This window comes from Pangasianodon hypophthalmus, chromosome 25 (genome assembly GCF_027358585.1).
Source record: "Pangasianodon hypophthalmus isolate fPanHyp1 chromosome 25, fPanHyp1.pri, whole genome shotgun sequence".
Taxonomy (NCBI): domain Eukaryota; kingdom Metazoa; phylum Chordata; class Actinopteri; order Siluriformes; family Pangasiidae; genus Pangasianodon; species Pangasianodon hypophthalmus.
The window spans coordinates 6,047,431-6,073,241 of record NC_069734.1 but is presented as its reverse complement, the minus strand read 5'-3'; the positions used below and the strand labels follow the sequence as shown (position 1 = coordinate 6,073,241).

The 25,811-nt window shown below is 37.8% G+C and overlaps 3 protein-coding genes across 16 annotated transcripts in view; 2 read left to right on the top strand and 1 right to left on the bottom strand.

Moving 5' to 3' along the window:
• Positions 1 to 1,865, bottom strand: part of mybpc3 (myosin binding protein C3) — a 44,276-nt gene extending 42,411 nt beyond the window's left edge. The window contains exon 1 of the mRNA XM_053229437.1: positions 1,744 to 1,865. Within this exon, the coding sequence (XP_053085412.1) occupies positions 1,744 to 1,768 (25 nt within the window). The 5' untranslated portion in view covers positions 1,769 to 1,865. The remainder of the gene's footprint in view (positions 1 to 1,743) is intronic.
• Positions 1 to 23,705, top strand: part of cars1 (cysteinyl-tRNA synthetase 1) — a 29,441-nt gene extending 5,736 nt beyond the window's left edge. The window contains exons 1-23 of one of the 3 annotated variants that reach the window (XM_026937763.3): positions 6,823 to 6,956; positions 9,186 to 9,422; positions 9,904 to 9,995; positions 11,335 to 11,423; positions 11,851 to 11,947; positions 13,038 to 13,136; positions 14,011 to 14,160; positions 14,777 to 14,917; positions 15,141 to 15,229; positions 15,316 to 15,437; positions 15,586 to 15,698; positions 16,627 to 16,755; positions 16,871 to 17,000; positions 17,182 to 17,285; positions 18,395 to 18,492; positions 18,637 to 18,826; positions 19,544 to 19,612; positions 19,783 to 19,864; positions 19,965 to 20,045; positions 21,059 to 21,126; positions 21,502 to 21,561; positions 22,623 to 22,706; positions 22,802 to 23,705. In XM_026937763.3, coding sequence (XP_026793564.2) covers positions 6,941 to 6,956; positions 9,186 to 9,422; positions 9,904 to 9,995; positions 11,335 to 11,423; positions 11,851 to 11,947; positions 13,038 to 13,136; positions 14,011 to 14,160; positions 14,777 to 14,917; positions 15,141 to 15,229; positions 15,316 to 15,437; positions 15,586 to 15,698; positions 16,627 to 16,755; positions 16,871 to 17,000; positions 17,182 to 17,285; positions 18,395 to 18,492; positions 18,637 to 18,826; positions 19,544 to 19,612; positions 19,783 to 19,864; positions 19,965 to 20,045; positions 21,059 to 21,126; positions 21,502 to 21,561; positions 22,623 to 22,706; positions 22,802 to 22,930 — 2,469 coding nt within the window. In that variant the 5' untranslated portion in view covers positions 6,823 to 6,940 and the 3' untranslated portion in view covers positions 22,931 to 23,705. Of the gene's footprint in view, positions 1 to 6,816; positions 6,957 to 9,185; positions 9,423 to 9,903; positions 9,996 to 11,334; positions 11,424 to 11,850; positions 11,948 to 13,037; positions 13,137 to 14,010; positions 14,161 to 14,776; positions 14,918 to 15,140; positions 15,230 to 15,315; positions 15,438 to 15,585; positions 15,699 to 16,626; positions 16,756 to 16,870; positions 17,001 to 17,181; positions 17,286 to 18,394; positions 18,493 to 18,636; positions 18,827 to 19,543; positions 19,613 to 19,782; positions 19,865 to 19,964; positions 20,046 to 21,058; positions 21,127 to 21,501; positions 21,562 to 22,622; positions 22,707 to 22,801 lie in introns of those variants that run through there. The other 2 variants (XM_026937764.3, XM_034299486.2) reach the window with 2 other exon arrangements.
• A 1,535-nt stretch (positions 23,706 to 25,240) lies between these two features.
• fhod1 (formin homology 2 domain containing 1) overlaps positions 25,241 to 25,811 on the top strand; it is a 54,176-nt gene continuing 53,605 nt past the window's right edge. For 8 of the 12 annotated variants that reach the window (XM_053229434.1, XM_053229431.1, XM_034299559.2 and 5 more), the window contains exon 1: positions 25,242 to 25,600. In XM_053229434.1, coding sequence (XP_053085409.1) covers positions 25,436 to 25,600 — 165 coding nt within the window. In that variant the 5' untranslated portion in view covers positions 25,242 to 25,435. Of the gene's footprint in view, positions 25,601 to 25,811 lie in introns of all 12 variants that reach the window. The other 4 variants (XM_034299562.2, XM_034299561.2, XM_053229435.1 and 1 more) reach the window with 3 other exon arrangements.

Here is a 25,811-nt window from a genome sequence, read left to right as displayed (position 1 = left end):
GAAATATAATTGTTTTGCTGTTTAATCAAGAAATGTTCTTTTAAAATGTATTTGTCAGTATAAAATCTAATATAAATTCAGCTATTATCTATATTTGAGAAATGTCCATCTAAATAGGGATAGAAATGAAAATTGTATAAATGCAGGTCATCCAGAAACAGAGATTTTTGGTTCTCAATATAGAAAAAAGAAATTGAGAAAAAAATATATATAATAATAAATAAAAATAATAATAATAATAATGACAAAAATAATAATGAAAATGAAAATCATTTTTAAAGACTACATTACATGACATCAGTGTGCCAATGGGTGGAGCTTAAAGCAGCTAACAGATCCTCTTTACAAGGGATGGGAATCTCGGGTCTTTTCAGTGAGCCAAATAAGTTGGCTCAGCTCACCAGTAAGAACCGAATCTTTCAGCTCCCAAACAGCTTTTTTCTAAACCACACAAAGTTTTTGTTCTGCTTTGCTAATTATGGCTGCAATTGCAGATTATGTACAGCTCAGATGTTTAAAAGATATTTCCCTGGAAGCTTTTTGATATAGAGCTTGAGCTACGAAAAAAAATTAAAAAAAAGAACAAGCCTTAAGTGTGAGTCAGTTCTCAGTGTACATCTCAAAGAGCCGACTCAAAGAGCCGACTCGTTTGCAGAAGACACATCACTATCATTTACACTTGGTCATTTCATGCGTCTTGAGTAAGAGAATTATCCACATAAAAATGACTGTAAATGCACACAGGATATATATATATATATATATATATATATATATATATATATATATACACACACACACACACACACACAAATTATAGATATATATTATATATGGTATACAATAGACGATTTTTTATGTAGCAACCATGTTATTCATAAAACAGCTAAAAATGATGAACACTGGAAGTTGGTGTTTAAATGTAAATGTAAATAATTTGAATATTAATGGAGATATAGTTGAGCTATATGTACCAGTGTAAATGCATGTGCTTAACATCTTATCAAGACATAAACCAGACACGAGATGCATGAAAAGGCCAGGAGTGAATAAGGTCTTAGATGATATAGTTAGACCTGAGCAATGGACAAAAAAAGGTCTGACTTTTTAAATTAGAATGTAAAAGAAGACATGTCGTAGATGCACTTTATCCAAAGATCTGTCTACAGGGTACATAAGAATGATGCTGGTAAAGTGATGCATGTAATATTAAGCATTAATTATTCACTTGTCAGACATCACCCATATGATGGACATCATTTAATGATGAGGTAGTGACAAACTGAAGACAAGACATCTTCCTTATTTGCTTTTAAAGTTGGGAAAGCTGAATATTTAATCACACAGGGCACTACGGGACTTATAGTCAGGCTGTGTTTACAACACATCCATGTGACAGTCATTTGCGGCCAGTTTCAATCATATTTTCTTGCTCAAGCAATCAGGTCATCCTGCAGTGTATACTGTTGTACTATTTTTTATTTTATTTTATTTTCTTCAGTTGCCTTGTTGCGCAAGTCTGAACTAGGCCTGTTTCAGTTTTATAACTCAAATCAAGCAAAATGTAACACCATGGAAAATAAATGAGAAAAGATTCACAGTGAAAAATAAATGTCCAGCATATCAAACCCAATAAGAGTTGCGTTGCTGTGAACCTTTTCATAAAAACACTCTTTCAAGAAAGTTTGTACTGAATGTTTGTCGAGCTTTATGAACCAAGAGTTAAAAACTAAATGCTATTACCTGTTTTTTTAGTCGGTTCAGGCATCCTGCTTTCCTAGTTGAGTGTCCCTTACGGGTTCAGACAAACAGGCTTTGTGGATACCCACTCCTCTTTCTCTTTTATTAGATCCCCACCATCACACCCTCCCTCCCTCCCTCCTTCACTGTGACCTACAATCTAGACCCAACCCTGTCCTTCTCTCCTCAACAGTGAGATAATGAGCACATACCTCTAATCAAAAGCCCACCCCCATCCATCCACTGCCATGAGGTGGACCATATTTTTGGCTACTCTTCCTACAGCTCCTCTAGTCGACAGGAGCAGAGAGGCTGAGGTTAGACTAAGGTTAAGGTATGAGTGAAAGGAGCAGAGAGAACAACTGTAGAAGCAAGCTGGGCTTAAATTTAGTTTCTGACACACAGAAACACCTTGTGTATCTATGGCCCGACACACTTCACCCATGGGAAAGCAAACAGGATTAAGACTTCAGATGGTTTCCAAATGTACTTCTGATGTTTATACTTCAGTTTTGATGAAATGGTAAAGTCTCAGAAAAAAGGGGTACTCTTAAGATACTCTTAAGTGTACATCTTTTCTACATTTAGTATATGTCTCTCACTTTTAAACCTTTACTCATAAAAGTAACTAAAGATTCACTTATGCACCATAACTCAAGCTATACACTACATTTATGTTTAGAGGTCTAAGATACCAAACTAACGATACAAAATACGTACTCTTAAGAGTATCACCCCAGTCACAGTTAATAATACAGTTTAATGGGTTTTTTTTTCCTGAAAGTGTACATTGCTACCAAATTATCCATCAAATGTACAAAATATAAAACGTCTTTACCTAAAAATCTCTAACAAAATCTTTATTAAGTCAAATTGGTTTACTAACAAATGAAAGTGGACAGCCTGTTTACAAAGCCCGGTTAAGATGGAGGGCATAATTATGAAAAAAAAAAATCAGCTTTATTCATAGTTCCTGTAAGAATTCTGGCTCTACATCAAGAATATACACACACACAAACACACACACACACACACACACACACACACACACTAAGCTCTTGGTGTATTAATGCTGTCCTACATAATCTATACAAGAGTTTATCTATAGGATGTTTTTTTTTTTTTTTTAGAAAGGTTGGTCTATTTTCATTTATATGTGTACACTATTCAAATTCAAATGCACCAGTGAGATAAAATGGCTAATTAAAGAACAAAAAGTCATTAAGTTTAATATGTATGATGATGTTAATGCTTCTTAGAAACAGATATTTCTATGCCCTTTTCTACACAGCCGTTCATCCTACACTCTTGCCCAATGACACACATGACAGGGGCTAATGACAAACAACGTTGTGCATCAGTCTCCTTTTCAAAGCACTTCCCCACCATCGCTCCATACCTTCCCTTGACTCTGATATACCGACCTGTCGGCACCTGGTCAGTGTTGTAGCACACAGACAGCACGTACTAGCCACAGCAGTAGCATGCCAAGATTAGACCATAACAGACAATACAGGAGGTAGGTTTTTCATGCTGCTATAAATGTCACAAGACTGGTGTCATACCTAAATATTGCCCCTGACTGGGCTTCTCCTTACCTGCTTCCAGTACCAGGAAGATCAGCTAAACCTGAACCATAAAGACATTGGTTAACATTGTCACCTGAAATTGATGCTAGCGTGTTCACTGTGGGAAAAAAAAAAAAAAATAGATGCCTGAGATGACTATATTCCTCATGAGAAAAATGTAAACAGTGCGAATACAGTAGAGGATATATGATACATATGAATGTACATGCCATGTGTATCATACATGACTGACTGTTGTTTAGGGACATACACAGAACAGAAGTAGATGCATCATTCACAAGACTGACAGATACACTGTCCACGATACATGCAAAAAAGAAATGTTCATTAATTTTCATAGCTGTCACCTTTGGCCTAGAGAAGGAAATGTTCACCAACATGCTAAAGTCATGAGCTGTTATATCTGCATTCCTGGCAGGAAGCACCAGATTTTCTGGCAGTCCCATGCTATCAGGTGTGTCATTTAAATAAATAAATACATATTAGCATGTTTGCCTCGCACCTCCAGGGTTGGGAGTCTGATTCCCGCCTCTGGCCTGTGTGCATGGAGTTTGCATTTTCTCCCAGTGCTTTGGGGGTTTCCTTTGGGTACTCTGGTTTCCTCCCCCAGTCCAAAGACATGTGTTGTAGGCTGATTGCATCTCTAAATTGTCTGTAGTGAGTGAATGGGTGTGTGATTGTGCCCTGAGTCCCTAGGCTCCCCATGAACCTGTGTAGGATAAGCGGTACAGAGGAGACACGTGAAAATATATATTATATATATATATATATATATATATATATAGATGGGCAAAAATGGGCCTGAATATTAACATTTTAATGGTCTTAAAAACAAATCATTGGTCAGAAAATTACTGCAGTGAACTGTTTGGGGAAAATCTAGAGACAGGGAAATTCACTTATATAGTCTTCTTGTACACAAAGGTATAATCAGGACAATGATTAAAATGTTTGATGTAAAATTCAAACTGTATGGGTGTACAAAGATTTCCAAAAATATCTTTTGGGATGTTTTTTTTTTTTCTTAAAAGATTACTCATTACTTGGTTATCTGCCACACCTGATGCAGCCCATCAAGGGCCTGATAACAAGCTCATAAATGGAGCCAGGATTGATAGAGCAGTAAGAGAGCTACAGTATTTGTTCAGTTCTTGCTAATTTCCTGATCAATGATTTGTTAAGACCATTAAAAGCTTAATATTTTGCCATTTAGGCACACACACACACACACACACACATGAAGGAGGACTAGTTTGTGAAATGTTTGATATTCATGCAGTTGTGTAGTTTTTTTTAAAGTGATGGCCCTAAATGCTGGACTTTATATACTGTATTCACTATAAAACCACACCTTTGGTTATTGATTGATTGGTGATTGATTGAAACATTAAAATATGAAAAAAGTGAGTATCATAGCCCATACACTTCTTTATCATAAAGTCTATATAATATGAGTCTATTTGGTAGTTATCCATGTGGTCATTAGTGCTTGTTATATAAAGCAGATTAAATTTACAATCACAGAGTAATTCTAATAATAAAAACTCTAATAATACTGTGAACATTATGAACATTGTGCACAGTAATCATATGTAATAATAATAAGCTACAACCAATAACAGTGTGTGCGCAAAGTCCAAGTGTGGAAATGAAAAGATACAGCAGTGCCAGTGTGAAATGTGAGCTGAGATGAAGACCCAGATGAATAGACTATATGTTAAACAAGATGCAGGAAACTAAAATGATTACACCGAGGGTTAAAGTCAGCAAAGGTGCTTTTCAGTAAGTAATAAATTACATGTTTACATGGGAGCAGGAGCCCGTGCAGAAGGCAGATTCTCATGGGGGTTTGTCATAAATCTCCTCCATAGCAAGTTCTGTAACACCTCAAGGCATGTTGAGCAACATGACCTTTGGAATAAAGTCTTTGTCAAACAAACAATACAACGGACACGTCCTGCGAGGCTTGGCTCATTGTAATGAATGTCACTGTATTTGCCCTCTACTGCCACCTAGTAGCCACACACTACATAGAGAGCAGAGGGAGGTTGATTCAGTGTTACTGTGCTGTCTGGGTAACTACACGTATTGCTCAGTGAGTTGTGTTGCTCAGTGAGTTTCCCGGCCAATTGATCTGGTGGATATAATTTTGTATTATAATAAATTGACACACTAGAGGCTTAGTAAGAGCTTAAAGTTCATAAGGATGTGATCCAGAGCTCACAGTGCCATCAGATAAGGTCCTGCCCCTCATCAGGGCCTCAGGATCCTCCTGTCTTCCCCACTCTTATGACACTTCCAGCTGTTGCCATTAAAAAAGATAAAGTTTAGAGTTTGAAAGAAAGAATGTTTTGAAGGGATACTTTAAATTACATTTTGCATGGTGATGTCCTAGCCTAGAGGTGGACTGTTTTTTAATCCCACCTCCACCCACTCCTGAAGGAATTCTGACCAGTTCTGCACTTCTTATTGTCTGCACCTGCCTGCTGTATTTTCTGACCAACTTAGTTGGCTCTATTTATCAAAATGTAAACAAAGTAGTAAATTGAACCACCATTACCCTTAATAAAACAGTTACTGAGAATGAAAAAAAGCAGGAAATTTGTTGTGTGAGCAACCAGTATGCACTCATGTTAATGAATATGGCTTTAAAACTACAAGAGAATGCAAAATTGTGAATTCTCTACAGATAAATAACGTATTAAATGCTAATTTTATGCTAGAATGCCCATGTGTATTATTATTACTATCCATCCATTCTCTGGACCGCTTATCCTACACAGGGTCGCGTGGAGCCTGGAGCCTATTCCAGGGGACTCGGGGCACAAGGCAGGGGGCACCCTGGACGGGATGCCAGCCCATAGCAGGGCACAATCGCACACACACTCACACACCCATTCACTCACTAGGGACAATTTGGAAATGTCAATCGGCCTACAACGCATGTCTTTGGACTTGGGGAGGAAACTGGAGTACCCGGAGGAAACCCCCAAAGCACGTGGAGAACATGAAAGCTCTACGCACACAGGGCGGAGGTGGGATTCAAACCCCAACCCAGTGGTATTATTATTATTATTATTATTATTAAGTGTTAACCTTTGTCAGCCTTGTCAATTTCACTGAAATTCGTCTGTATAATTTTATACACGGTCTGTAGATTTTTTTTTTTTTTTTTCAAACGCCTTTATTTTGAAAGAAAGAAAACCATGTGTAAATTTACCCGGAAGCAATTTCTGGCTAACCTTTTGGTGTATGTTAATCCAGAAATATCTGATCTACATCTCATATATCTCATTCTCCGCCTTGTTTCATTATTTAAAAATCACTACCCGGACGTGTTTTATGTGTTGCTCCGTTGCGCGATATTTTCCTTCCCACCTGTATTTCTATAAAACCCGCCTTCTGGGCTGGTATTAACCAGTAGTTTATAAGCACACAGATACAGCATCCAATCCATGGACTGCCCGTGAGTGCACGCCATTGAGCCTATCCGCTCAGGGGGCGGGGTTTCGTCGTAATACGGGTGGGAAGACAAATCCGGCAGCCTCGGAGGCGCGGGTGAATTTTCCGGACACGTTTATTGTTGCATCAGAAAGCCGGGACAGAGAAAGATGGCAGGAGACCAAGGTAATATCTGTTACATCTCCATTGAGCGCGTTAATGACATTGAAAAAAGCATTAGAGGTGAAGTAAACGTTGTAAATAATTAAGCTTTGTGCTGTAAAAGGGGAGATTGGTGTTTACAGCTGTTAGAGAGGTTCCCTCTGATTGAACCTTACACAGCTGGAAAACACTCATGGATAAATATTTATGTTTGTAATGAACGCTGCATGGTCCTTCTGCTTTGTAAATCCTACCTGTGTGTCTGGTTAAATCTGTGCATGAATCCCACATGGCTGTGTAATCTCTACACTAGTGTGCTACTAGCACTACAACCATTTAGGATTCAGCCTTAAACTCATGTTTATTATGCTGTAGAGCAAATCATTGTAACTACAGAGAGTATTTGCTCTTTGTATTTGCTGAATGTCAGCCCAAGTGGATCCTTATAAGTGCACTACATGCGGTGCTAAGTAGTGGCTTCTGTCAGCTACTTCAGTCTTGCACATCATCCTAGTTTTGACACTTTGAGCAGTAGGGGAGGATCTCAAAGACTAAACACAGGGTCAAATACACTGTACGGCGCAAAGGATGTGGACACCTGACCATCACATCCATATGTGCTTGTTGAACATCCCATTCCAGATTTAGTTTCCCTTTGCTGTTATAATAACCTCCTCTCTTCTGGGAAGGCTTTCCGCTAGATTTTGGAGCGTGGCTGTGGGGATTTGTGTTCATTCAGCCTTAAGAGCATTAGTGAGGTCAGGCACTGATGTTGGCTGAAGAGGTCTGGGGTGCAGTCAGTGTTCCAGTTCATCTCAGAGGTGTTCAGTGGGGTTGAAGTCAGGGCTCTGTGCAGGACACTCGAGTTCTTTCACACCAACCTCAGCAAACCCTGTCCATGCTGTGCTTTCATGGAGCTCGCTTTGTGCACAGGGGCATTGTCATGCTGGAACAGGTTTGGGCCTCTTAGTTACACTGAAGGGAAATTGTAATGCTACAGCATACAAAGACATTCTATACAATTTTGTGGTTCCAACTTTTTAGCAATAGTTTGCGGAAGAACCACATATGGGTGTGACGGTCAGGTGTCCACATACATTTGGCCACATGTCTTGGAGATGCAATTTGATCTGATCACTCGAATTTGGGACCAGCGATGCATAAAGCTTGTAACATTTGTAGTGTGATCAGGTGAGGAACTGCGTCAGGGGACTAACCGAAAGATCAGATCGCATGGTTTCTTCTCAAGGGGCATTTGAGACACATGAAAATGCCATGGGTAAAAGCTTATCTGTCTCAGTTGTCCATTTGTGATTGGTTACCTGATTTGTGAACACAGCTAAAGTACATTCTGTGAGATTTTTTTGTGTGTGGGTTTTTTTTTTTTTTTTTGGAAACATGGCATTGTCATGATGCAACAGTTAACATCATTGTCAAGTTGCTACAGTTTCATCATTTCGGTATTATGAACCTAATTTACTGGAATAAAAAGCTCTAATGGATCCAGTAAATAAATAAACCAGTGATTACATACAATTAAGTACAAGTGTTTTGGTGTTGTAAAAAGGCAAATTTGAGAGTTAATTTTTTCTTTTAATTTGTCTGCAAGAAAAAGTTAATAGAAGATTCCAAGCATAAAAATTAATTGCACTTTTTTTTAAAAATAAAAATAGTTTTATAATAAAGGAAAATCAATAAATCCAGTGCTATATACTGGGTTGAAATTACTGATTTTCTTTTATTATGAAATTAGTTGCTCTAAAATGATGCTCTAAATTATGTTTTTGCTCTTCTTTATTCTCTCCCAAGCATATGGAAACATTTTCACTCAACTAATGTGGCAAATTTTTGTTACTTGGGTAGCTGGATTGAATTTATTAAATAAATCGGTGCAGCAGAAAGTTTGAGAACGTCTAGTTTTAGCTCCTTTACAATCCTCATGTTATTGTTGCGTTTCATAAATGAAAATATGAAAAATTGATATGATCTACGATTGTTCAGTCGCTTTTACTAAAGCATCCTCACATGGAAGTTATAAATGAGTATCTGTGCATTTGTACAATATGTCGTCCACATGGTGACTCATAACATCATGTCCTGACAGCATATCAGCAGTGTGTCGGTGTTTCAGTTCGTTCATCACTGTGCTCTGTGGCACAGTTTGGGTCCAGTGCTGAAGCCATTAAGCCTTTTTTTCCTCCTGTGTGTATTTGTGTGTATGTGTGTGTGTGTGTCGTCCTCTTGTCTTCCCAGCCTTTGATTATGGCTTCTTACTGCGCATAAGCGAGGACGGCCGCAGGGCCCAGGCTCTGAACGAGTACCTGAGCAGCCGCAGTTACCTGGCAGGCTACGGGCCCTCGCAGGCGGACACAGACGTATTCACGCTTTTTCATGGTTCGCCTCCTTCATCGCAGTATGTGCACGCTCTGCGCTGGTACAGGCACATAGCCACACTGCAGCCTCGAACCGACGGCCAGGCCTCAGACTCCAGTGAGTAGAGAGGGAGTGAGAGTAGTGCATGTGTAATGTGTAGGAGTCAGCAGGATGTGATTGGTGTATTGGTGTTAGTCCGGGTGAGGTAGAGCTTAGGAGGCTGTGCTGGTTGTCTGGGTCTTGATTGTGAGACGAGTGAAATCTAGCTTCCTTAGATGATGCAACACTTGATGATGCTTGCGATCTTGTGATTGTCACTTTGAGTCTTTGCTGCTTTGTGTTTCCTGTCTGTCCTGTTTGTCACATCATGTATTTCAGTTTCTGTCCCCTTTGTGCACATCCTTTATTTAAAATTTTTTATTTTATTTCATTTTCTTTTTTTTTTCTTTTTTCTTGCACATGCAAAGGTGCAATCCTATAATCACCTTCACATCACACAGCTGTTACCTGACCACTCTCTCCATAACCATCTACATTTATTAAAATACACATGCACATAAATTAAGGTCATTAATACTTGATGCATCTTGTCTTTCAGCAAAGGGAAAGAGGGTGCAGCCTCCCTGGTCTCCACCGGATGGAACTGAACTCCCAAAGCTTAGACTTTACAACAGCCTGACCCGGACCAAGGTGCAAGTTTATTTCTATTACAGTTAACCCATAACTCCTGCATTTCCAAGGCAAATTCCAACAGTAGCGTTGGCTAGGTAAGTAAGATGGTGTTTTAGGGCCACTGTTTAAAAAATAAAAACACAAGATTTCCAAAATAAAGTCGTAATAGTTTGTGAAAAAGTCTAAATATTTCAAGAATAAATTGTAATATTTTAAGAAAAAAGCTGTAGTATTACGAGAAAAAATCACAATGATTTGGGACTAAAGTCATAATACTATGACGGAACTGTGCATATCAGTAAAGAAATAGAGCAAAGTCAATAAAGAAATATATTATTTTACAAATAAATAAACGTGTGATCTTCTGGTGCATCCATTCCCCACCAGATAATTTTGATTATCATTCATGTACACACTCTCTTTGAATGGCACACAAATGGTAATCACCGATAGCCTTCAAGGCTTCAAGGTGATCACTGCCTGTGATTTCTCTATAAAATTAAACAACAACTTCACCAAATCCTCAATGTCCCTCATTTTAAACCACAAATTTTATATGTATCATTTTGTCATAGTATTATGATTTTACTCTTGAAACAATACATATTTATTCCTGTAATATGGCCTTTTTCCCTTGAAATATTACAACATTATTTAAAAAAATAATCTTTCTTTCTCATACTTTTTCTTTCTCAAAATATTACAACTTTATTTTGAAAATCTTGTGTTTTTATTTTTTTAAACAGTGGCCCTAAAACCCTGTTGTAGATAATGCCTGGACAATGTGGACAAAAAGTACGTTGCAGTTATTGCTGCATTTTGTAATGAGGATTATGGATCTGCTATGGATTATATTTAAAAAAAAAAAAAAAAAAAAAAATTGATCTTGGCCTTAAAGATGGGGCTGTATAAATTTTCTCAATGTTTTTGGATCATCGATTTTTTTGGATCTTGTAGTGTTCCACATGGAACCTTTAAGCGTTCTCTTTAAGAGAGTTAACCTTTTTTGTTATACTTTTTTTTGTTTTTTTTGTTTATATCACATGCTGTTGTGTATGTAAAAGTCTAGATATACTTTTTTTTCCATCCAGAGGATATTTTACAGAAATGTCCTGAAGATGATTAATATGCATGAATATTACATGACAGCAATGTAGGCTTAATTTGCTCTTTTGCCATAATGGTGTTTTCAGAATAATAATTTATATATTAAAATAGAAATAAAATGTTATATAGTGTATTTTAAGAATACTGCTTTTTTTTGCTAGTGTTTTGTCTTTAACCTGTAGGTCATACTATATGTAGTCAGTGTTAATAATGCTGACAGATTGTGTTTGGTTGTTATTTGATGTTTTAGGAGCTGTTTGTACCTCAGCATGGGAAAAAGGTTTTGTGGTACTGCTGTGGCCCCACCGTCTATGATGCTTCCCACATGGGTCATGCCAGGTAACCCTCACTATAGCTCTGTGTGTTTCCCACAATCGCTCACACTGCGTGTCTGGAACAGTCTGTGTTCTGCTCTTTGTGATGGGTCTATAGAGACACTGGACAAGCTAAAACATTCAGCCAAGCCAGGCAGTGGTTAGCAACATTTAATTCTCTTTGTGTACTGAAAAGTGCCAAATGTGTTGTAACATCACACGTGCTTGTGTTCCTGGTTCCCAAAGTCAATGTAGTTTACATACGGTCTTAAATTAATCTTACAGAGTGATGAGTGATGAAATAATGCCAAAACCTCTGTCCTACATTTTGTACGATATACTTTAGGATTAGTGTGTTTGAGTGTGAGTCATGTAAGACTAAGTCTCCTGTCTCTTTCTCGAATGTTTCTGCACATCGTATCTGTGTTGATATGCTGTCCTTGTCCTTCCAGATCCTACATTTCTTTCGACATCCTAAGAAGAATACTGATGGACTATTTCAAATATGACGTCTTCTACTGCATGAACATCACCGACATTGACGACAAAGTAAGAGGCTAAGAATTTGTACAGCGAATAAATAAATAAATAGATATGTTTTAATACATTTGAATTTATACATTACATTTATACAATAAATAGATATATATACAAGAAAATCTTTTAATGGTTTGGTTATGTTTTATTACTTTTCAATCATGTAATGTACACTAGTTATGATTAATTCGATTGATTTTCCATAACAGCAGTTTTGACGTTTGTTCCATTTGTATTTAAAAAACACAGGTTTATATTAATGCACTCATTGTAATATATTATGGTTTCTATAGTAACAGTCAATTCACTGAGACTCGTATGGAGGACACTCCACATAAAAATTAAGAGTTTAACAAAACATTATTCAACAAAGAAAAATATCTAATAGCTAATATAGTAAAGTTTTCTGTGAGGAGACGTTTAAGTGTGTTTGGAAGGAGTCTCCAGTATCAGCTCTTTGTGTCAGAGGTAAAGCTGTTCCTAAAAGTTTCCTTCCACAGGAAAGTTTTCAGGATGGAGGACGCTGTACCTTGCTTTTCAAGAGAAAAATAAGTGATAAGAGGAACTAACATCTTATTAACATTTAAATTAAAATACTGTATATAAAAGGTACAATGTGTCATTCTTTCATAAATAAAAAATGGTAACTGTTGACAAATTACTGTGGTATAAGAGGAATAAAACACAGGATATGCTGTTATAGGGAAATTAACTTTGTAGCAGTAACTTGACATTGCATCATTGATTCGTTTCCTAGGACAGCACACTCAATCATTTGTTATTCTTTATCAGAATCAGTTTTATTGGCCAAGTATGCCTGAACACACAAGGAACGTGACTCCGGTTCACAGTAGCTCTCACAGCTATACACACAGCACATACTTTAGTGATGTAAACACTTAGCAACAAACAACAATGACAACAGTAAATTGGTAGCAATGAGCCACAAGTTAGTCTGAATATATTTTAACGGCTGTTTAGTGCTTTTTACAGTGTAAATGGACTGTTCTGATATCTGGCATGATTACACCAGGTTGCAAAAGTTGTACATTTGGCAGCTGGAGCCTTTACTGATGTGTGATGACATTCTTCTATGTTTCAGATCATTAAACGAGCCAGACAGAATCACCTGCTGGAGCAGTACAGAGCCAAAAAGCCCAAAGCCTCCCAGATCCTCCAGGACGTCTTAACCGCTAGAGAGGTGAGACATCCAGGCTCATTTCCACACATTTCATCATGCTGTGGAAGTAAATGTCACCTGAGACTTTGTGCAAATCAGATTCTTACCTCGTGTTACCTTTTGGTCTTTGTATTGCTGATACATAAACCACAGTTTTACAAGTCTGATCTTTTTGGATCAGAGAGACTGGTCACATAGGAGTTAAAACAAAACATCAGAAAATTATGATAATATAATCGATACCTTTATTAATCAAGTGAATATCTCAGATTTTTTATATTTTTTTAAATTTATTTTATTTATTTAATGGCGATATGTTGGTATACAGCACTTCTATGGTGCAATTTTTAAATTTTAAATGGGTATATGTCTTTAATATTTAATCAGTGACTTCACAATATTTAAGAGCTTTTCAGTTAAAACTGTTCACTTGTACAGAAAAAAAAATCAGCTCTTTTTTGAATCACTTGTGGTTAAATGTCTTCTTCACTCCATACATTTAGAAGGCATATTGCCTCTGCTTTAGAAAACTTTCTGTTCCCTGTCACTGTAAAACAGGAAACAGGAAGTAGAGTGACACGTTGCATTATTCCATGCTCAGGTCACTTTCATACATGGTGCAGTGTGCACCCGAGTTTACTCAGGGCAAACAGCAGGCCATCATTTTCAGCTGACCAGAGATGTGTTATAGACTGCATCTGGGTTCAGAAACAGCTTTCACACTTCCCCAGCACAGATGCCTTGAGTTTGGGGTGAAAAAAACAAAACACAAGTGTGAAAATGCCCACAGTGGCTCTCACTTCAGATAGGACAGATTTCTGATGATCGGCTTCTTGGACAATGTTTTGGTATCTGTTTAGTGTTAAATTGTTGTCTTTTTCTTGTGTTGTTTTAGCCCTTTAAAGTCAAGCTTGCAGAAACCACAGACCCTGATAAGAAGCAGATGTTGGAGAGGCTGGATGCAGCAGTGATGGCTGCGCTGACTCCATTACAGGGGTCGATGAAGAGCGGAGCTGAGGATGCTGCCGTTCAGAGCCAAGCTGAGGTTGGAAAGAAATCTTTTATAAAAGAAAGATGGATGTACAGTGCAGTACTGTGCAGAAGTCCTAGGCACCCTATTTTTTAGTACAGACTTTTACATTAACAAGTCAGTACAAAAACGTTTTAGATTGCCAAACATTAGTTTTCCATCACAAAATTAAATGTTACAGAAAATTCAATTCAAAAAAAGGAAAATTCACAGTCAAAGTCTCCAGAAGAACTGTGGCTGCTTCTGCAAAACTTACAGCCCATTTCCTTAAAACTGCTCTAATTTACCTGAGACTACTCATTTTATTTTTTTGAAGCAAAGGGACATCACACCAGATATTGACTTTGTTTCATTTATTACTGTTTACTGCACTTTATTGTATTCTACTATAGTATAGTAGAAACATTTAATTTCATTATTTTTGAAGGCATCTTTGCGCTACAGCATTTCTTTGCATGTGCCTAAGACTTTTGCACAGTACTGTGTGCTGTAAGAACATCACACTGACTCAGATTGGGATCTATTGTGATCAGAACTACAACACTTTGTTGTACAATTAATCTATTTAATATTTTCCATACAAAAGTGAGGTTTGTTTTCTTTGTTTTGCATTTGTGTTATGACTGATAAGGTTTTACTGGAAGAAGCCAAGGACCTTTTATCTGATTGGTTGGATTCCCAGTTTGGCAGCCAAGTAACAGAAAACTCAATATTCTCCCTCTTACCGAAATACTGGGAGGGAGAGTATCACAAAGACATGGATGCCCTCAATGTAAGTAAAACTGATGTTTTAACTTCAGGGAGATGTTCACAGTTCTCATTTTAAAGCACAAGTGGCAATATGGTTAATAAAGTGACAAAATGGATTTACTGCTTTTGAGAACTTCCAGGGTTTTGTATGCAAATTTTCAAAATCTTTTCTAGCACTTGCACTGTAATGTTGAGGGAAATTGTGCTATAACTGTGACTCTAACTCGGTCTCGATGTAACACCAGGTTCTTCCACCTGATGTCCTCACACGGGTCAGTGAATATGTTCCAGAGATTGTGGAGTTTGTAAAGAAAATAGTAGACAATGGATACGGGTTAGTATTCATAGGCTATACATAAATTTAATGAATCTTTTTTTGAAAGATTATAATTGATTTGCTTCTCATTCTTCTTACTGTAGTTATGAGTCTAACGGCTCGGTGTATTTCGACACTGCAAAGTTTGATGCTAGTTCAGGACATTCGTATGCTAAACTGGTGCCAGAAGCAGTGGGTGACCAGAAGGCTCTGCAGGAGGGAGAAGGTACACATCTCAGATCTCTTCTGTTTTTAAAGAAACCTATAAAAGTTCAGTATAACTAAATATGTTGTGTGGTGTATGTGTGTATACTGCATATAAATTATAGTCCTACTGGCTACTGTAATGATATTTATATCTCCATGCTTTGTAGGAGACTTGAGTATCTCAGCAGACCGGCTGAGTGAGAAGCGTTCACAGAATGACTTTGCCCTTTGGAAGACCTCTAAACCTGGAGAACCGTCCTGGGAGTCTCCATGGGGGAAGGTGAGCAGAGACATTTCACATTTACTTCTTCTGTACATTTGAGCAAACACTGCAATTTTAATAAAAGTGTTTCACAGTATAATGCTGTGTTCAGCAGTTTTTCTCCTCGCAAAGTGAAGATGTGTAGAACTACACCATCCTCTTTCTAATATTTGCCATATCGCTTTGCTTTTAATTTGCCTAAAGTTAAACTCTGTTTGGGTGGCATGGTGGTGCAGCAGCTTGCGTTGCCGCCTCCCATCTTCAGGGTTGATCCTGAGCTCGGATTACTGTCTGTGTGGTGTTTCTCATGTTCTCCATGTCTCCTTGTGGGTTTCCTCCAGGCTCTCCAGTTTCTTCCCACCTCCCAAAAACACACCAGTAAATATTGGATATTGGATATTAAATATTACACCAGTAAATATTGATGAATCTAAATTGCCCCTAGGTGTGAATGAGTTGTGAATGAGATGCCATGTGATGAACTGCATCCCATCCCAAGAAGAATGAATAAAAAAAGTAGAAACAAACTAATGTTTTTCTGATCACCAGGGGATGCCAAGTTTTTATATCGTTGATAGCATTCTTAAATTTTGTCATCCTTTTGTCAATAAATGGTTGAAATTAAAATAAATCTAATTTGGGCACAGTGCAACCCCTTTGTTAACAAGCCAATAGTTTTTTCGACTAACAAGAGAACAGTGTGGAGTTCAACAATGCCGCCATCGCTCACCAAAATAAAAAAGCATTCACTTTTGTTGTTATTGTGACTGTTCTAGTTTCTCACAAGTTGGTGGGAAATCAATTTGACTTGGAAACCATTAGTTTCTCTTTGAGCTAGTTTGTGTCACTACATGTGCAGTGGATAACAGCTCAAGACTCTTATCAGTGGCCCGGCTATGCTTATAATGTCTACTGCTGTTCCACTTTTTTCTCTCTGTCTATAAAGGGGCGACCTGGTTGGCACATCGAGTGTTCAGCCATGGCTGGCTCCATATTAGGTTCATCTATGGACATTCATGGAGGAGGATTTGACCTGCGTTTCCCTCATCATGACAATGAACTGGCACAGTCCGAGGTGCAGATATACTCATCTTCATATATTACTAAGCACTTTAATGTCTGTGAATTAATGAACGCTATACAAAAAATCCCCATTTCTGAATTGCTGGATTTAATTGGTGTCTCTACAGGCCTACTTTGACAATGACCACTGGGTGCGCTATTTCTTGCACACGGGCCACCTTACCATCGCCGGCTGCAAGATGTCCAAGTCTCTGAAGAACTTTATCACCATTAAAGATGCCCTTGCGAAACACACAGGTTTTTGTTCTGTATAATTTTATTTTGACAAGTGGGTCACACGTAGCAACATCCCAGGGCTATTTTGTGCTTTTTATATAAGACAGCTGAGGAAAAAATGTAAATTGAATTCTAAGTACTGAAGAAATGAGCTGCTTGGAAAACAGTGTGTTTTACTGAGCTGTCTAATGCCTCTTCACAGCAAGGCAGCTGCGCCTGGCCTTCCTCATGCACTCGTGGAAGGACACACTGGATTACTCCTGTAACACCATGGAGTCTGCCATTCAGTACGAGAAGTTCATGAATGTGAGTAATTTTACTGTCATCAGCACTGCACAGTGAGAAACACTGAGTTGTTAACATGCACACTAATAATCTCACTTTGTATCAAAATACAGACATATTAGTGGAGGACAGCATTACATATGTAAAAACTATAATTAAATTATAATTAAAGGGACTTGAAAGCAGTTCATTAGCAGGCAGTAAAAGTTTGTCAGTTGTGCTTCCAAAAACTAAAAAATGCATAACATTATGGGTTAAAAATCTTTATACCACAGAGATGTTGAATTCTCAAACTTGACTGGTCAGAAGATATTAAAGTGTGAAGATTTCTGTAAGGCGTATGTTTACATAAAATATACAGAAAGGTCTCCAGTGTTAGTGCTTTGTAGCCAGTTTCCACCAGAGGAGTATTCAGGACAGAGGACTTTGCACTTTCTGATTTCTCTGTAACATGTCTTATTATCTTCTAAAGAGAGAAACAGATATGCTTGTAGGAGATTGACTGCTTATAGCTGTTATAACATAAGTAATAAAACAACAACAAAAAAAAAAAACAGGAACTAACTTGTTTCACAGATTCCGTAACATTAAATGTAAATATAAATTGATTAAAAAATATGACGTCTTTCTTTAATTAATAAAAATGTGTTATCATTGCTAAATTGCTGTGGTATAAGAGGAGTAAAACACTTGGGATATGCTGTTATTGGAAAATAATCAACTCCTTGGTGGTAAGAGTAACCTGGCTTTGAATTCAGCCACGTCCTGTCTTTAATTTTCCTATGACAACATGCACCATCATGTTTTTTTTTTTTTTTGTGTGTGTGTGTCTGTGTATGTTCATGAAATGATACTCTAATCTGTTACTTAATAATAAAACAGTTTAATAAAACAACTACTTACAAGACACGTGATTTATAAAAGTAGCGATGCTCCCATCACACTACAGTAGTTAAACTAATAACCTCAGTACAGGTAGTGACACTACAAAAAATCTAAAAGAATATTATCGACTGAGTTTCTGGTTATCAGATTACTCGAGATACATGTAAACGCTAGCTTGTATTATTGCCAAAATACATTTTTTTTTGGAGTTAATCAATGCTGAATGTATTTCTTTACCTCAATAGGAGTTCTTCCTGAATGTGAAAGATATCCTGAGGACTCCCACTGATATCACAGGTCAATTTGAGAAATGGGAGGCGGAGGAGATCGACCTGAACAAAAGGTTAGCATTCTTCCCAGCTTTGAAACAGTGTATATGTGCCAGGATTCCTGATACATTTCTGCAAGCAGTTATTTATGCAGGCTTTTGAATTTTGAATCTCTTAGCTTTCCAAACTGAGGCAGCCCGTGTTGTTTTTGTGTCTAGCTTCTACGAGAAGAAAGAAGGCGTTCACGAGGCTCTGTGTGACAATATCGACACTCGTACAGCTCTGGAGGAGATGAGGGCTCTGGTGGGTCAGAGCAATACTTACATTGCTGCCAGAAAGAGTGCCAAACTCCTGCCGAACCGCATGCTGCTCCAGAGCATCGCTCACTACCTCACCGACATGTTCAAGGTGAGCCTGCGCTGAGCGCCGTGCTTTTTCGAAAGACTGCAGTCTACACGGTTTAGTGTTTACATCAATAGGTAACTGTATGGTTTATGTGTTATCTATAAACATCTAAACATACAAATAACGTGCAAAAATGATTCGGATACATTCCGATACATAATACAGTATACCCCAAATGAAAATGTAGCAAAACAACCTACAAAAAACTGAAAAATGGTCCAAAATAAAATACTGTATTTTGATTACAGAGTAAATTTTGTACGAATTACAGAATACTGTCTGTTTCATTTCTAAAGCATCGATGTACCATGACTGTTAAAGCACTCATATTTTTCTCAGTGTGTGTTGGTGAGAGATATATGTCTAACATACAGTAGCTTCATGATTATAGCAGCTTTTTCAGCTTGCTGGATAGCAAAAATAGCACAAAAAAGATTAATATATGAAATAAAAAGATTAATATATGAAATTTTATACGCACTTCAATATCAAGTGATAAATCTACCCTTCCCTCCCGTCCTTGAGCACTATTGTATTAAATATTGCATGTTTACTGGAACTTATTACAGTATTACCGCATGCCTGGGAAATATTAGTCACTGTTACACCACCCGGTTTTATGTCAAATAACACAATCAAAGAGATGCTGGTGAAAAACATACAAATCTGGGTAGTACTGAAGTTGCTTATGCTTTTTTTTTTTTTTTTTCCCCTCTCTAGACTTTTGGGGCAATCGAGGGAACAGAACCAATTGGATTTCCTGTTGGAAGAAATGACCAAAATGTTGATGTAAGTAAAAGCAGCTTGCTCCACTACAGAGTTTTGAACCGTTTGTAAAATGACGGATGTGCCCTTGTAGTTTAAGTTTCTGCTTGTAGTTTAAGTTTTGTAGTTACACTATATAGATTATCTTCACAGTATTTTAATGTAACATGTGTGGCATTATTTGTGCCTGCTAGCTGGAGAGTACAGTCATGCCCTATTTAAAGGTGCTCTCAGACTTCAGGGAAGGTGTCAGAAAAATTGCAAGGGAACAAAAAGGTAAGTTTTTCCCCTGTAAGTTATAACAAGGCACCATTAAGTATTTTTGAATGTAAAGTAGTGACTTTATTCTGGTTTATTTTTTATTATTTTTTTAAAGTGACAGAAGTACTGCAGCTGTGTGACGCAGTCAGAGATGACATCCTGCCGGAGCTTGGAGTCCGTTTAGAAGATCATGAAGGTATACAAGAAGAGCTTAACAACAGTGAATGCAGCTTTTCATGTTACAGAGAAACCACAAAGCTGCTTCCACTCTGAAGACTTTCTCATGCTGGAAAATTACAAGTTTCACTGATAATATAAACCTGTGATGGTGTTACTCAACACCTTCTGAGCAATCAGATTTGAGAATTGATAGGAAAGTGTTAGGGAGAAATAAAGCTTGTAAAGCATCTGTACTACTTGCAGAAGTGTTGCTGGATACAGCCAGTTTTAAATTAGATGACGGTTTTGCTTTGAATGTTGGGTCAAAACACTAGGCAGCTTTCATTAGGTGAGATTAATTAATGGGTCTCTTGAAGTACACTATATGGCCAAAAGTATGTGGACACCTGACCATCACACCCATATGTGGCTCTTCCCCACACTGTTGCAATTGTATTGAATGTCTTCATATGCTTTAACATTAAGCTTTCCCTTCAATGGAACTAAGAGACCCAAACCTTTTCCAGCATTACAGTGTCTCTGTGCACAAAGTGAGCTCCGTGAAGACATGGTTTGTCAAGGTTGGAGTGGAAGAACATGAGTGTTCTACACAGAGCCCTGACCTCAACCCCACTGAACACCTTCGGGGTGAACTGGAAAGCCGATGGCACCCCAGGCCTCCTCGCCTGAAATCGGTGCTTGACCTCACTAATGCTCTTGTGGCTGAATGAGCAAATCCCCACAGCCACACTCCAAAACCTAGTGGAAAGCCTTCCCAGAAGAGTGGAGGTTATTATAACAAAAAAGGGGGCGAATGTTCAGCAAGCACATATGGGTGTGATGGTCAGGTGTCCACAAACTTTTGTCCATATCATGTTTGTTATGGCAGTAAGTAGTGAATAATTACAATATTTGATACTTGATTTCCTCAACAGTGCCATAGTGAAATTATTTATAAGGAAATGTAGTTAGTAACCTATCTGAACAGGCCAGGTATGCATTTTCTAATGTCTTTGTTGCTGTTTTTTTGTTTTGGACTGATTTGTGAAGGACTCCGCACTGTGGTGAAGTTAGTGGACAGAGAGACTCTACTCAAGGAGAGGGAGGAGAAGAAGAAGGTAATTAACATTGTTTGGCCATGAGGTCACTCGTGTCTCTGCATTTTTTTACTACTAATATATAAACAGTAGTATTGTACCTTTTGTATAAAATGTTTTGCATTATTGAACTTAAGATTGTTTGAGCCATATTGTGGAGCTGAACATCCTAGACAGAGAAAAAAAAATCATGAAAAATTGATGACTGCTGACATGAGTGAGTGCGTATGACAGACTACAGGTTTCAAGTTGCACGTTTTTGTTATGCTAGGCTTGAACGACAGCTGCAAAATCCTTTTTAAATGTATACACACAATTAATTTAAGGTTATGGTGCAATCTGCCTGTTTTTATCTTGTTTCAAATTAATGCTGTAAATATTTTCTTTTGTTTACAGCTGGAGGAGGAGAAGAGAAAGAAGAAAGAGGAGGCAGCCAGAAAGAAACAGGAACAAGAGGTTAGAAGAGCTGATGATTTACCAGACTATCTGACAGGCATCAAATATTTCTGAACCTCCAAAATTTAGAAAATAACATTTTCTCCTTAGCATTCAGTTGAGTGCAAAAGTTTACAAATTCTCAGGACAAAGAGAAATTTTATTTATACCAACTAATAAAAAAATTGTCAAAGTGCATATGTTAAAATATTAAAAACAACCAAAATGCCAGTTTGAATCTTTTGAATCTTTTTCTTTTCCTGCTCACACATTGCCGTTAAAACTGCCTCCAACATCTTTTATATTGTCAGAGCAGTTTATGGATCCCCTTCTTCATGAAATTTCTGTTTTCTGTTCTAACTCTACTCAATCATGTCTGGATCCAGAGAGGATCATACCAAAACCTTTCAAAATATTTTCCTTTCAAAATATTTTCTGTTGATATTGCCTTATGTTTTCATTTCGCTTGTTCCAGGATATATCCACATTTCATTTTTAAACTGATTAAAAAAAATGCATACAATTTATGGGTAAAGATTTTACCTTAGCTAGTGCCTTAAATTACCTATGTCACAGATGTTTATGTAGATTATCTAAATTACAAACGTTAAGGTAGCTTATCTAAGTCACAAACGTTTGGGTAGATTATGTACGTCACATACGTTTGGGTAGATTATCTATGTCACAGACGTTTAGGTATATTATGTACGTCACATACGTTTGGGTAGATTATCTATGTCACAGACGTTTAGGTATATTATGTACGTCACATACGTTTGGGTAGATTATCTACGTCACATATATTTGGGTAGATTATGTACGTCACAGACTTTTAAGTAGATTGTCTATGTCACACACGTTTAGGTAGATTATCTGCGTCACAAACGTTTGGGTAGATTATCTGTGTCACAGACATTTGGATTATCTACATCACCAAGGTTTGGTATTTTATCCATGTCACAAAAGTTTGGATGAATTACATGTATCACAAAAGTTTGGATAAATTATCCACGTCATGAAAGTTTGAATAAACAACCTGTTTCACAAGAGGTAATTTTGTCTTTACTCCTTCCCTCTTATAGATGGCTAAACTGGCAAAGATGAAGATTCCACCTAGTGAGATGTTCCGCTCAGAAACGGACAAGTACTCCAGCTTTGATGACACGGTAACATACCAAAGTCCTCTTTTTTTTGTACATGTGGAAATTAAACATGTTTTTAAAATTACTTATGGTGTATCTATCTGTATTTTAATGCACAGGGTTTCCCTACACATGATGCAGAAGGGAAGGAGCTTAGCAAGGGACAGAGCAAAAAGCTTCGCAAGCTTTACGAAGCTCAGGAAAAGCTGTACACTGAGTACCTCCAGTCAACCCAGAACGGAAGCTGAGAACACTGGGAGTGCTGCATCAATCCGCCCATAGTGTCTGCTCTCCTTTTGTCCTCTGGTGGTTGTTAGATATAAAACAGCAAGAATTTCTGACGTCACGTGTCATGGTGCTATGTCATTGTCTATAGTCTTATGTACATGATAGGAAAGGATGATGTCTTTGTGTTGGAGCTAAACATTGCTTTGGAAACAGGAATATGTTGACTGATAAGCTCTCCGCTTTGTTTTATAGCTAACGAACAGAGGAAGGTGTTGGAATGTCATTTTTCTAATACAGAAGGCTTTTATATTGTATTTGAAGGGTATTTAATGAGCAGCAAAATTTCTGAATAGTTGATGTTCTATAACATCAGTATGTATGTGAAATATTAATCAGCTATTATATTATAACAAGCAGATTTTTTTTTTTCTAAAGCACTGTTTACAGTTACCAATAAAATGACTGACTTAACCAGCATAATGATAACAGGTATACTTTCTCTAACTCTACTATAATAATGGGTTGTAAAAAAAATTGGCAAGGAAAAAAAAATACAGTTTTTAAATTATTGTGTGCTAAGGAACATTTTGCTCAAGGTAGGAAGAGGTTCTGTGTAGCAATTCTTTAAAAAAAAAATGAAGCAAAATAAAAACCAAATTGTGGACTTGTCAGTGATCCTGATGCTTGTTTACAAAATGGACAACATAGGATTTTGGAAAATACTGTTTTATATTTTTCAACTTCAGCTACACCAGTGATTAATAAAAACAAAATGGACCTTGAATTCAAATAAAATGTCTTTTGAGTGATGTATAGACACAGAAATGTATATGTATATACCATTACTAGTGAAGTATTATACATGATTTGGCCCAAATTATTTCTGTAAGGACAGGTCTACTTAATTTATATACCTGTGTCTTATTGAAGCAGGAATTTAATTGAGAGCCAAGAATTTACTGGATTAGGACTTCAGGTCATGAGTAGGATTGAGCTTTAATTACTTTTATCTGCAGGATATATTTTTTTGTGAATGCATGGCTTTTTTCCATCCTCTTACAGTACATTGCAATATATTCATTTTTGTGGAGGGTGGCAGAGTGTAACAGCAGCTAGCATTGCCGCTGCATGCTTCTAGGGTCCCTGATTCGATCCTGAGCTGTCTGTGCACAGTTTTGAATGTTCTGTCTCCATGTGGGTTTCCTCCAGGTTTTCCGGTTTCCTCCTACCTCTCAAAAACATGCCAGTAGTTGGAATGGCTAGGCTAAATTGCCCCTAGGTGTGAATGCATGTATGCATAATGTCATGTGATGGACCGGCATTCTATCCAAAATATTTTCCAACCTCATGATCGGTGTTCCCAGGATCGACTCCGGATCCACCACAACCCTGACAAGGATGAAGCAGTTACTGAAGACGAATGAAGTTGTACATTATATACACATGCCCTTACAAAAAGCTGTGGGATGTTTTTTCTTTTATCAGTACATGCCTCTTTGTCATCCTGTTCAATGCATATTACAGTATGTTAATTTTTGGGGAAAGGCCCAACTTCTGTTCCCATTTTCTTGTTCATGCGTGTATTTTCTATAATGTCTAACTGTCCAGTAAGTAGTAGTAGTGGTCCTTTTCTTTAATCCACCAGATTTAACTAACCAGCTGCACTGAAGTGGTGTGATAGAGCAGGGGAAGTGATAAAATGTACAGGACAGAGGGTTTTCCATGACCAGGGCTGGGAACCTGTGGATTACAGCATGTAACTGTATACCTACCATGTGCACCTGTATGGTGGGTGTGTATTAAATAGGCCACTGACTGCAGCAGTAGCTGATGTATAGGCTACATTTACTGAAACCCCATATAGGATATCTAAGTGCACTGTATAGGCTATGGTATTAAATAATGGCACCCCATACATGTGGTGTGTTGTAAGTGAAAGGTATCTAGAATTGGGATTTTCTGTCATGTGTCATTTAAACCGAGGTGTCCCTGCTGGGGAAAAAAAAAATCACAGAAATTCTAATGGTTTCCACTACAAATACCATTACAAACCATCAGCTGTTAATCATTATGTATTAGGAGGTAGGTTCTTAATGGTATCCACTAGACATAACATGCCAGTAATAGAAGGCAACAAATAACCAGAGACCCACAGGGAGCATTAGAGTTTCCATTAAAACCAATACAATTTCCATTATAATCATTAAAACCACTACATATTCTATGAGGGTGTGTATAGGGGTTTTTTCAGCAGGGTGCTGGCACTTTAATGAGACAAATGGGCGGCGCTCATTCCATTTTAAAGCCGTGTTTAAGACCTTCAGCTGAGTCGTGTGTCACTGTGTGTGTGTGTATATGTGTGTGTGTGTGTGTGTGTGTGCGCGCGCGCCAGTGTCATTACCCAAGGCTCCACGAGCAGCTCTGGGTGTTGATGGAGCTGTAACACCGCGCTGTGCTTGTGGGGCTCGGTGTTAAAGAGAAAGCCGAGTCGCTGTACCTGTACCTCTCCTCTACAAGCCTCAGACATGGCGATTATAACGTGTCGAGTTCAGTATCTTGAGGACTCGGATCCGTTCGTGTGCACCAACTTCCCCGAGCCTCGGAGACCTCCTCAATACGACTTCAACGAGCTCGTGCCACTAAATTTACAAATAGCCGGCGTTCAGAAACAGCTCCAAGCTCCTCTGAAGGTAAAGCTGACTCTCTCTCTCTCCTTTCCTTCTTTCTCTCTCTTTCTCTCTCTCTCCTTTCTTTCTTTCTCTCTCTCTTCTTTCTCTCTCTCTCTCCTTTCCTTCTTTCTCTCTCTCTTCTTTCTCTCTCTCTTTCTCCTTTCTCTCTCTCTCTCTCTCTCCCCCTCTTTCTTACAGGTGAAGAGAGGCCAGAGGTGTGTGCTGGTTTTCC